This window comes from Echinops telfairi, unplaced genomic scaffold (genome assembly GCF_000313985.2).
Source record: "Echinops telfairi isolate 266 unplaced genomic scaffold, ASM31398v2 ScPeMD7_7473;HRSCAF=8511, whole genome shotgun sequence".
NCBI lineage: Eukaryota > Metazoa > Chordata > Mammalia > Afrosoricida > Tenrecidae > Echinops > Echinops telfairi.
This window is the reverse complement of record NW_022111377.1, coordinates 9,669,448-9,681,771: the sequence shown is the minus strand read 5'-3', so window position 1 is coordinate 9,681,771 and position 12,324 is coordinate 9,669,448. Positions and strand designations below refer to the sequence as shown.

Below are 12,324 nucleotides of genomic sequence, written 5' to 3'. Positions count from 1 at the left end.
CAGGGAGGAGGTTATATGTAGATCCTTGTATTCGGTTCCCCTTTTCCACCCCACCATCCCTCCACCCTATTTTTGTTTTAAAAGTGAAGTAAAAACCTATACGTAAGATACAGCAATATTAACTAGATAGTTGTGTTCTAATGTTAGTTCCTTTCTCTTCTTTTTCCTCGTGCTTCTTCTTGTTTCTTAAGAATAATTTGATTGACATTCAAAATAGGAAGCAAATAGGCCAAGACAGAGGGCAGAGAGCATACCTGGAGATCAGGTATCAGCTGCTAAGAAGGGTGATTTGAACCTACAGTTCCAGCTCCACAGAAAAAGGCTTGGTGAAATGCTGTGGATAAGATTACTCCCAAGGAAATCTTGTGAAGCAACACATTAAGTCAGAAGCGAACTCAACCTACTGCCAATAAGTTGATTCTGACTTATAGCAAGCCTACAGGACAGAAGAGAACTGCCTCTGAGTTTATGAGACTGTAGCTTTTTATGGGAGTAGAAAGCCTCCTCTTCCTCCTCAGGAGTGTCTGGTGGTTTCAAATTGCTGACTTTGAGGTTAGCAGTCCAACAGTTAACCCACTGTGCCACCAGGGTGCCTCGTGGGAGCTGACCAGACAGCAGCTAATAACAAAACCATCAATGCCTGTGTATACTTGATATATAACACTAACCTAGCTCAACTCCCAGGCTCATTCCAGGTTGGGTTTCCTCACATAAATGAGATTTTTGTCAGCAGTCCCAAAGCAAACTAATAAGCAAAGAGGACCAATTTATAGCAGCCACTCTCCATTTCAGCTTATACGGAATCAGACAACTGAAACGTTCAGCGTCTCTGCAGTATGGGGGTCCATGTTTGTGGTGACCATGAAAAGGCACCACTCAGAACTTAGCAGCAGAAATGATGCCTGGTCCCAGTTGCTGTGTTCTGAATCCATCATCAGGGCCATATTTTCCATGAAGTGCTGCTGACGCAGGCCTGGGGACAGCAAGGTTACAAATGCAGACCCATTTCATAAAGCATAGAACTCCAGGACTCACTCTTACCTTGGCCACCACTCTCTTTCTTATCCACCCCTTATTCCTTCTCTCTTCTCTTCACAGTGGTCACACCCCTGTCATATTCTACCAGCTGGCTTTCCCAGCATCCTCTGCTCCTTCCCCTTATACCGATAGGTGGTTGCCCCCTAGAATATCATGCAAATCCAAGCCCATCTTGGCATCTGCTTCACCAAGGACTGGAACTAACAGAATATTGAAAACAAAATTACGTAACAAAGAACAGATAAGTAGCGTAAACGCGTTTAGAAAAAATCCCCAGTGAGCCTCCTTGTGGTAATCATGAACTTATTTAAAGCAATGCCCTAAAAAACATTCTGCCCCAAGGCATGGTTTTCTTCTCTCAGAAGAAAGAGTATCCAAGATGGCATTGTTTCACCAGCACATGTTGGCTCCCAGCTTTAGACTTGGAGCCAAGCTGTAGAAAGAGCGCCCTCCATCCTCTCCCTGTACGGGTTACTGTTTTGTCTGGCTGCCTCATCTGCATGACTCTAGTGGGTTTTAGTTTATATTAGCTTTTCTCCTCAATCTTGGCTGCACATTCGAATTACCTGCAAAGTTTGTTTAAACTTCTAATGAGGTTCTGATTCAATTATTGGTCTGTGGTGGGACTTGGGCATAGCATTTGTTCAAAAGTTCCATGGGTGATTATAATGTTTGGGCAGAATTGATGTAGGATGATGTATGGGATATTTTGCAAGCTCACCCTCATCTGTTTAACTAAATCTGCCAGGTTTGGCGAACACATAATCAATTGAGATAAACCCAGTCAAGGAGACAAACTTCCTAAAATGCAAGTACATGAATGACCGTAGCGTGATATATTACTTCAAATATAAATGGAGATATGCTTGCAGCTCCCATATCAGTAATATCACCAAAATACCGTTGCCTGTTCTGCAAAGACTGGGATGTGGAGGCAGCTTTGCTGGAAGGCCCCACAACATCCTTTATTTGTATTCATGAGCTACCAGATGTGCCTTAAGATCACTGGATTCGTCTGGTGCCCACCTGTTCATGCAGTGCACTAAATTCTTGGCGGGAAGGTTGGGAATATTGGCAATGACTCCCAGAAATGGAGTTCCATTTTCAGTTATCGGGGGTTCTGCCTGTCACGTTTTCTCCCTGCAGAGCCAGGCCAGTTGTGACGGTGGATGCCCAGCTTCTGCTGAACCCAATGATCATCAATCTCGAAAATAAAACTTGCCAGATTCCAGATGCTATGACAGCTGCTGCCTGGTGAGTCAGTTCTGTGCTTCTCAAACTCTAAGGTGGAAACAAATCACCTGTGCGGGAGCCTGAGATCCTGCTTTTCTGTAGCTCTCCAGGAGGGTGTGCGTGCTGTGTGGCCACGTTGCAAACAGCAAGGACTTAGTCTCTTAGAAGAATCAATAGCATGATGCTGCCCTTGAACTAGTGACTTCTCACATATTGGCTACTTCTCCTTTGTCTCCAGGATCTAAGTGTGATAGGAAGCATAAAAGCACTTAGATCAATTGCCAATAAATCAAATCTTCTGGATTTTATGAGTTATAGTTCCATGGCATACTAATAGGTGTGTATGTGTGTGTTTGTAAAACGAAAGCATGGCAGAATAATCTTGAACTTTGTATTTCCTTTTTTTTAATTCAAGCTAGGGTTAACTTACTGCGTTTCCTGTGTTGAAAACAGATGTCAGTTTGATCGCTGAGCATGTACAAGTAGGCAGACACAAACATTATAAAAGCAGAGATTTCTGGGTGCTGCATGGTATATATATGGCTGTGCTCTCATCATCAGGAATGGTGGCAGGTTTCCGGCTCCTTTGTCTGTACAGGATGCTGTATTTTGGTTGTCTACACAGTAGGAGAACATTTTTAAATCATTTCTGTTTGAATCTTGCCATTCATCTGATGGAACATTAACTGGAACTTGGTGAGTTGATACAACTCAAATAAGAAATTGCCACCCTCTTCCTCAAGCTGTAATTCCTCAGGGGTCAGCCGTTCGGGTAGCCTCTGAAACACCAGCAAATACTTAAAAGGCTTACGCCTTTTCCTCTTTTTCCAAGAGAGGTGGTCTAACTCAGACAGCATGTCTGATTCCTGGAACTGTTACAGTCCAGAACAAACCAGGCTCGACCCAAAGAAGTGATTCCAGTCCGTTTCAGCATGTGGTTGAAGGCTTTTTGACAGGAGTTCATACCAGAGGCAGAGCTTCTGAGGCTGGAGAGTAGGAAGGAAGGAGGACCCTTAAGAATTCACTGGAAAACATCCTGTTGCTGGTAGCACCCCACTCCAGGGAGGTTTGCCCTTTCCTTTACCAGCTTTTCAAAGGAGTTGGGAAATGCCCTGAGCACATTTGAAAATGGTTTAAAACCATAAAATGTTATAATGAAAACCTGATCTGAGGAAATATGTGAAAGGGCCAGCAATTTCTCCTTACCCTGGCATGATTAAATGAACATTAAATGAACTGTGGGAGCTACTGGGGCATTAGGATGGAGACTTGATTCTTCCACCCAAGATCGGTATGTCCACATGTTCCTAAGTGAATGCCCATGTACACAGAATATTTTTTCAAAAGTCTACAAAACATGCTATGCTGTAGAATGTTGTTGTGAACTAGATATGTTTTCCTAAGGATTTTTCCTCTTGTGGATATTTTTGTAAGACTTCTGTGGTCTTGACAGAGTCTAGGATCTGTTTGGTTCATATTAGTTTCTAACCAGATAAGTCTTTTCATGAGACGTTTTCTTGTGCTAAATCATATTGTGAAGGGGAAATATAATTTACTATGTAGATAAATATAAAATGTCTTCTTTTCCAACTACTTTGTTTTATTGCACATCTTCTGAAAGCTGCTTATTTTCAAATTTGACAGAAGTGTCAAATGACGGCTCAGAGTATCAGAAGATGGGAAATACACAACTGGGATAGTCTAGAATATTTTCTCTGATGCTTCTTTAATTGATTCTGAAAAATGTACCTCAGTCTCCTAAAGTTGTTATAAGGCATTTATAGATTTTGTTGCTATAATTTTGGTCTGTATTTGATATAACCTTGTATTGTACATCTGAAAACAATTAGGTAAACTCTCACTGGCAAGTAATTCTTTATTCCCTTCAATGTAGATTTCTGTGTCTTCCAAGCAGCCATGTAATTTTGTAAAATACTATCTGCTATTGGGATTCATAAATGGGAAAGAAGGAAGCCAGCTCAGTAAATTATTAATATAATGGTTTTAAACAATTAGAAAAAGAAAGGCCATTAATTATTCAGTGAAAGTATTATTTTATATATGTAAAAGCCAGTGATATTCACTTTAAACCTGAGAAACACATTTCAGGGATGTGTTTTGTAAAAATTTTGATGCTTATTATCCTTAAATATAATTGGTTAGTTCAAAAAATTCACTGTTTTCTTCTCTGAAATCACGTTTCAGATTTATCTCATTTCTTCCGCATCAGACATGGCTCTTGAGCATAGTTATATCATAGAACCATTATTCCAACCAGACATTAGATTAGAAAGCATGTCAAAAGATTACATAGGGTGTGGTTTTGCCTTATAGCCATATTAGAGCCTCTGGAGACCAAACTGTTTTCCTTAGAATTTCTTTCTAAGGAAGATCTGGATTGATCCTGTGTTTTTTGCCTCAGGTTAAACCTATTCAGCCCAATGGATCGCATTGAATATGAACAGAATATCTGATTTGAGACTTTAGTTCTAAGCTCACAACTTTTCTTGAGGGCTCAACCTTCTACATACATGTATACCACAATAAAAAGTATTCTTTCATTTTTAGTTGAATAGTTTTTCACTAGAAGCAAATAATGCTCACTTTTTTACATTTAGTTTATTATTTTAAAAATTCTTATTTCTGGGAGAGAAAGGTGGAACCCATCACAAGGTTGTACATATAGCCCACCCCCCAGGGGGAGAAAATAACAGAAATGTGGGTGAAGGGAGACAGAAGACAGTGTAAGACATGAAATAACAACAATAATTTATAAGTGATCAAGGATTAACTATAAAGGATGAGGGAGGAACGGGGGGAAAAAAGGAGCTGATACCAAGGGCTCAAGTAGAAAGAAAATGTTTTGGAAATGTTGTTGTCAACATATGCACAAGTGGGCTAAATAAAATTGAATGATGGATTGTTATAAGATTTATAAGGGCCCCCAATAAAATGATTAATTAAAAATTTCTTATTTTATATGTTGAGATTTCCATTAGAAATAGGAATTTGTCTTATAAATGCTAATGAGCTTTCACTTTGCAGTATAATGATCAACAGGGGAAAAAAAGGTCAGTGGACTATTTGGACACACATCCAATTTTTTCCAAAAAAATGGGACACAGGGGAAAAAAAAAACCTCCAATCTTGAAAGCCAGACCTACTATAAAAATTTAAATATATGATTAGCCCTTCATCTTTCTTGAATAATTTAAATGAAGTAGAAGTTGGGTGGAATGCTATGATTTCTCTGGGGAAATGGTATAACCACTTGTAATAGCACTGACATCTCAGAAAACTTTTGGCTTAATGGTATGTGGCAAATTATTTACCCTGAAGGCAGACATTGACTGAGGTCATGGTAGATATATGAATCCCAGATGTGACACATTTTCATTATGTTTGACACAGGAAGCTGACACATAATTAAAGTATGATTAGGGATTCTGGGAAGCTTTTGCATTCTTTAGAAATATTCAAATCATACTATAGGATTTTACTAGTAAAAGCTTTAAAGCTGTCATTAACTCATATTTAAGCATTTTCTTATACTTCCACCTTCTTAGAAATGTATAAAAAGCCCATGTCTAATGCTGGATGTTAGGGTTTAAAATTTTTCAGGAGGGAGCAAATACATTCAGCAAGACAGCCTGAGAGAAGAGGCCACTCTGCATTCCCTCCGCTAATGTAGACCCAGCCCATGCAGAAGCCACGGCAGAAATTACTCTGGGCTGTGCTCAGAGCAACACTATATAAAGTGTTTCTCATGAGGCTCAATCTTCTTTCTCTGAACTTTCCACTCATCTTACCGTGCCTAGTTTGAGACTGCCCTTTAAACTTCTTGTTTTCCTTCTAAGCTCCCTCTACTAATCTCTTTGTCTCAATTCTTTCTCACCCAAGAAAGTTGATAGAGGTCCAGTCTCCTTCCAGATAGAGTGGTGACACTGCGTGAATTAATCATAATAGGATCCACCCATCTTCTTAGTAGTAAGTCCAAATTCTATAACACAACTGTCAAAATTCTGCTACTGATGATCCATCCAGTCTTACCAGTGATGACCTCGCGGTCACATCTTTTGTTCCAATCACGCCGAAGTCCTTTATGTTTCTCCAGTGGGGCCATGTTGGTGCGCATCTTGAGACCTTAGGACTAGCTGTTTCCCTAATCTACTGCCTGCTTCTTCTCTGCTTAGAACATAGACAATACTAATATGTATCTATTGAACAAAAGGAGCAAATACTTAATTTGCCTATTGGTAAAAATCAGTCTCTACTGGTATGTTCATGTATTACTTTCTAATGTAATAATATCCCCTGGCATTATTATATTCATTTTGAGATATATTTGTGTCACAAATGTGTGTGTGTATGTGTGCATGCTCCTTAGAGAGATTTGAAGGGGAAAAGAGATACTCATTTTATCTGGGGTGAAGTAAAGGAAGAATTCTACCTCTGTTTCAAAACTTTATTTACTAATAAATGATCAACTATTATTTTCCATAGCTTTTCTTTAAGAGTGTGTGCATCGGTAGCAGGCCAGAGCATTTCCAACTCAATAGGTAAGCATGTGTTCATTTTCATATTCCAGTACTATATGAAGGAATTTGGGGAGTAAACATTTTTATGCACAGACAATATAAATCTTAAAAATATATCCTTTGTTAGTAACCTTCTTAATAATTGCATTCATGTTACCTATAAAAGTATGCAATTATGGGAAAAGGATGAAATGTATTAAGTACCATGAAAACAGGTTTGTTTTGTTTTAAGTTGGGAATTGTTTTATAAAATATTTTTCACCCTATGTAGATTTTTATAGCCAAATACGAAACAAAACATCTTTCCCTGAATGAGCTATTTTAAATAATAAGTCTCCTCTCCGACAGAGCACTGCATTCATGGAATCTGTTTCCTTTCCTGATTGCGTTTACTATTTCCTGTCTTTTAGGCCTCCTGGCTGAGGTGCACTTAGATTCACTGAAGCAAAAAGGAGCCATTAAACGAACACTCTTCCTTGACAACCATCAGCCCCATCTCATCTTCGCTCTCTTGGTAAAGGGACAGAAAGCCCACCAGTGCCGGGACTTGGTGGTTTACCTTCGAGTGAGTATCCCTGGAGTCCTTTCTCTGACTTCCAGTGCTCCAACCCAAAAGCCAACCACTTCTCTCCATCTCCCATCAGATCTGTCTACAGAGACCCCCCATCTGTCTGCTTTCCTTTTCCCAGGAGGAAACTGTAACTTAAGATCACACACTCTCTTCTTGACCTTTCTTTCAACAAACTTAATTATGTGCTGCTTCTGATTTCTAAGGCTTCTTTTGTATTTGGAAGAAAAAACACACACCAAAAAACACTTTGTAATGGTACTCAGCTCAAGTGGTTTTAATCTTAGCTATCTTACTTCCACAAAAACCGAAGAGTTGAACACAATGTGCCTGCATTTTTAGCCTATGTGAGCATGTTTTGTCAAATCTTAAATGTACAGTACAATCGGGAAAACTTTGCATGCTGACATTTAGGCATCCAACGTCTTTATGACAAGTGTTGGTGTTAGTATAGATGTTACAGTAAAATTTTTACAAGAATTCCAAAACTCTCCACCAAATTAACAACTGCAAATCGTTTTAAAGCAGTGATACAGCCTTACCTGGCCTCCTGAAGGGGGTTCAGAACCTCAACCTCACTGCCACAAAGTCAATGCCAACCTAGAGTGACCCCCCTCCCCCAGAACAGGGTATAAAAGGTGCCCCAGTGAGTTTCCCAGACGGTAACTCCTGGCAGGAATAGAAAATCATTCTCCCAAGGAATGGTTGGTGGTTTCAAACTGCTGAGCTTGGGAATTGCAGCCCCATGCATAACCACTTCACCATTGCTCTAGAGAAGGACCCAGGGAAGGCCAAAAGTTCACCAACACCATCTAGAATGGCCAGTTGGATACAATGACCTGGATTGGCACACAGCTGCAGGGAGACCTGCCGATGAAGTCTGCCACGGTTCTGTGTGTACAATGCTTCCTGCTGGGTACCACCCCACACCGCTTTCTGCTTTTCCCGAGGGAACTTCACATGTGCTGAAGGTGCTTTGAAGTTCATGCAAGCAGGGGCTTAGTGTAAGGAGATGACATGAGAGTCAAGACATTTTCTTCCTCCAAGCTTGGGATGAGTCCCCACTTCTGCCAAGGTCATGAGCATAAAGATCCTAAGTCATGAAACTTTTAAGGGCAGGTATTGGTTATTATGTCTATACTTTGCATCTTGGCTGATTCTGTTTGCAATGCGGAATGTCTAGGGAACCTGAAGATAACCTTTATGCGCGTATTCCAGTGAAGCCGAAGCGTTCAATGACTTTGTCTCCGAACATGCTCTAATGATCATGGCTACCATATACCACATCAATCAGCCTGTGTGTAAGCCTGCTGCAGTGATAATTGCTTCATCGTTCACTTTCATTGAAGAAAGTCAAATGTCGCCTGCCTTGCGCGCATTCTCACATCTTGCAGTCATTTCACGGAGCCTTTGTTGGGTTTGTGATTATTTTCCCTAGGATGAAACTGAATTCCGAGATAAATTATCTCCAATCAACATTAGCTTGAATTACAGTTTGGATGAATCCACCTTTCAAGAAGGTCTGGCAGTGAAGCCAATACTGAACTACTATCGAGAAAACAGTGTTAGGGAGCAGGTAGGTCCCCGACCATCTCTGTAGGTTCATGCTCAAGCAGACCCCAAGTGTTGTGCCTTTGACCTCAAGGCCCAAACCAGTCTCCTTTTGTTTGCATTCCTGCACACAAACGTGTAGCTGTTGGGAATTTTTCCCGTTTCCGGAAACACTGCATCGCTGTGCTTCCAGAAGCCTCTCTTCCCCTTGTGCAACCAAGATTTAATTTGTTCAAAATGTGGCTGTAATGGAAACAAGGCAGTCAGTCACCCTCCAAACATCGCCAGAGTAACACTGTTTACAGATCTTTTAGGATGGATTGGGATTGGGCTATGATGTAAACGCGCCCCGATTGGGAGGTCACTGAGTGACATCGGTTCTATGTATAGCGAAGGAGAATCATACGTGGTGACAGGCAAGCCTTGGTTTCATTCGAGGCATGGTGGGGGTTGGTGGTGGTGTTGTTTTTCAAGAAAGGGAATGTGATTCAGGTTTTCCAATCTATTCCTGATGCATGTTTTGCACGACACAGGCCCATATCCTGGTGGACTGTGGAGAAGACAATATGTGCATTCCTGACTTGAAGCTGTCGGCTCGACCGTAAGTTTAAGTAAACAAACACATACATTAGATCTAATGGGACACAGGTGTTTGTTTAAAAGCTTTTCTGGAGAAAACACATACTTCAAAGTGCTACCAAAAGAAACAAAAACAACAACACAAAACGCTGCATGGAATTCTTGAGTTTGGCTACAGTTTGCATTGGTCCTGTGGTTCGGGTATGATTTTTGTCAGCGGTATCAAGTGCTACGCCCTAAGATGGTTGCCTGGATTGTTTTATCTTTGATCACATGTGGGGGAATAATTTTTTTTTCCTTAAACGTAGTCTCCCTTACCCATTGGCTCTGGTTCTGTTTACTTCCATGTGTCAGTCAATGGAGGAGGTGAAGGATACACGTGGCGGGCCGGGCCATCCACACTTCAGCCAGACTTGTTGTTTCCACTGCCGTAGGCTAGGCTCCAGCAATCTCAAATGCATCCTTAAAATGGTTAGAACAAAATCAAGTTTGATTGACTGAGGACAAAAAATAAATAAATAATGGGCACTTTATGGAATAAAGCAGCAGTTGTCAAAACCAAGTGAGAACCAAAGGGCTTCATAAATACTAGTACCAGAGTCACCAGTCCAAACCCCAGTCACTGGACTGAATTTTGCTACCGAACAGACCAGGGCATCCTTTGGTGGAGAAAGCACCTCTGTGTGCCTTTCCCACATAGGAATGACCTCCTGGCCAGTATTTGGAATCTGTTGGCCTCCCAAAGGAGACTTCTCTTTAACTTCACAACTTAGCGAATGTCAAAAGAAATAACTTTGAGTAAGGGCCAAAAGTGGAACAGGCATTTCCAAATGCTGGTTCGATTTGAAGTTTGAAGTGAATCACATGTCTTCAGCAGCCTCTATCAGCTATTTCGGATGGCATGGTTTTCTACCTGTCGCTTGCCTCACATGGCCTACTTTTCATCACATGTCTCCCCTGCTTACTTTCTAAATCCTCCCCATCCCCCAGGCTCACATACTGGAACTGCCTCGTGGCAGCTCACGGACCACTTGTTAGCTTTGCAAGGATGCTTTCTAACACGTTTTGAAGAATGTTGATAACTTGAATTAGACCAAAGAAGGGGGATTTACACCACTGAAATAGGCAAATATTATAAATCGGGGCTCTGGGGGCTGGTCGTTAAACAGGTGTTGGCACCCGGCAGGAGGCCCTCTGCTCTTTCCGGTTCTTTTTACACATCCCACCAGCCCCTCAGGGGACCCACTTGTGTCTGCTCTGTATCCATCTTCCTTCTTCCTGCCACATCAGCACTTAAAGCATCTGTGATGTCAGAGAACTAGAGCACCGATCCTTTTCAAATTGCCTTTCTAGGGATAAGCACCAGGTGATCATTGGAGACGAAAATCACCTCATGCTCATTATAAATGCAAGAAACGAAGGGGAAGGAGCCTACGAAGCGGAACTCCTTGTAACGATCCCAGAAGAGGCTGATTATGTTGGGATTGAGCGCAACCACAAGGTAACGTCTGCCAACAATGGTTTGAAGCCGGAGAGACTGAGGGATCGCGTTCAAATCAAGCAAATGTTAAGAGTCAGGTGACCTCTGATGAGCATTTCTTCCTAAATGAAGGAGGATGAAAGGCCTGTTCCTTTGTTAATGATGACAGCACAGCAGTGAGCCCAGCAGAGGGAAAGGTGTGAGCAGTGTGCATGTCGGCCTTTGACACGCTGTTGCCAGCTACTGTTGAGTCCACCCGGCTCCTGGTGCTGCCCCGGGTGTCAAAGAAATGTGGTTCATTCTGACGAAGTAGCTGCTGCTTCGGAAGTTGATCACCAGGTCTTTCTTCCAAGGAGCCTCTCTGAGTAGACTCAAAGGTCCCTCCTTGTTGTTAGCAGCCAGCGTAGCGTGTTAACCATGCGCACCGCTCAGGGACTTCCTCCTTTGTTACAGTGCAGAGATAAATTGACCAAAGATGGACAGATGGACCTAGAAAGAAAGCAAACTGAAAGAAGCCGCCTAACATAGCGCTAGGCAGACTACCTCACTAGCTTTTCAAGCCTCATTTTGAGTTTGAGTTTCAGGCCGGTGACCGAGGCCTGGTTTCCATTGCTGTTTATGGGTGAAGGCCAATCCAACTCCCGCTGAGCACTGATAACAGGCTAGAGACGTGCAGGGAAGAAAATGTGTCCGTTTTTCTTCCATCCGAGACCCACCTTTTGGGGATTGTAATCAGACAAGTCGAGTCTCCTCACTTGCCACTGACACTGATGCTATTTATAGTCTTTCCTCTCATTATCACAACATTCATCTTTCCATGCAGAGGATCCTCAGGGTCTGTTTTGCATCACTTAATCTAGAAAACCAGAATAAAAGCATTCTAGAATAGTAGTGAGTGTTCCTCGTTTCCAGAAATATGTAGACTCAGAATTAAAAGGCACGGACCAAGCTTAATGTTTCTTTTCTGTTCATCGCTGTATGGACCCAAAACTAGGCATGTCATAAACTGAAAAGCCAAGCTAGGTGCCATGTCATCCATTCTGATTGATGGCAGCCCCTTTGAATGGCTGTAACCTTCCAGAAGCTGCCTGCAGGGCTTCCTCCCCCAGTCTCAGGGTTCAGACTGCCCATCTTTCTGTTAGTCGATGAGTGCTTAACCATTTCTACCACCCTACAGACTCTAGGCACATCATCCCATCTATACCCATTCCAATGGTTGATTCCAACTCATTTCCATCCAGTCTGACAGAGTAGGACTGCCCCATAGGGCTTCCAAGCCTGCCATCTTTATGGAAGCTGCCCGCCTCTTCTTCCTCTTGCATAGTGGCTGTTGAGTT

General features: G+C 41.9%; 1 protein-coding gene across 1 annotated transcript in view; it reads left to right on the top strand.

Moving 5' to 3' along the window:
• The window catches only part of ITGA8 (integrin subunit alpha 8), a 272,754-nt gene that overhangs the window by 145,767 nt on the left and 114,663 nt on the right, over window positions 1-12,324 (top strand). Inside the window, exons 16-21 of the mRNA XM_004712640.2 lie at window positions 2,185-2,292; window positions 6,775-6,830; window positions 7,220-7,374; window positions 8,816-8,953; window positions 9,462-9,529; window positions 10,861-11,008. Of these exons, the coding sequence (XP_004712697.2) occupies window positions 2,185-2,292; window positions 6,775-6,830; window positions 7,220-7,374; window positions 8,816-8,953; window positions 9,462-9,529; window positions 10,861-11,008 (673 nt within the window). The remainder of the gene's footprint in view (window positions 1-2,184; window positions 2,293-6,774; window positions 6,831-7,219; window positions 7,375-8,815; window positions 8,954-9,461; window positions 9,530-10,860; window positions 11,009-12,324) is intronic.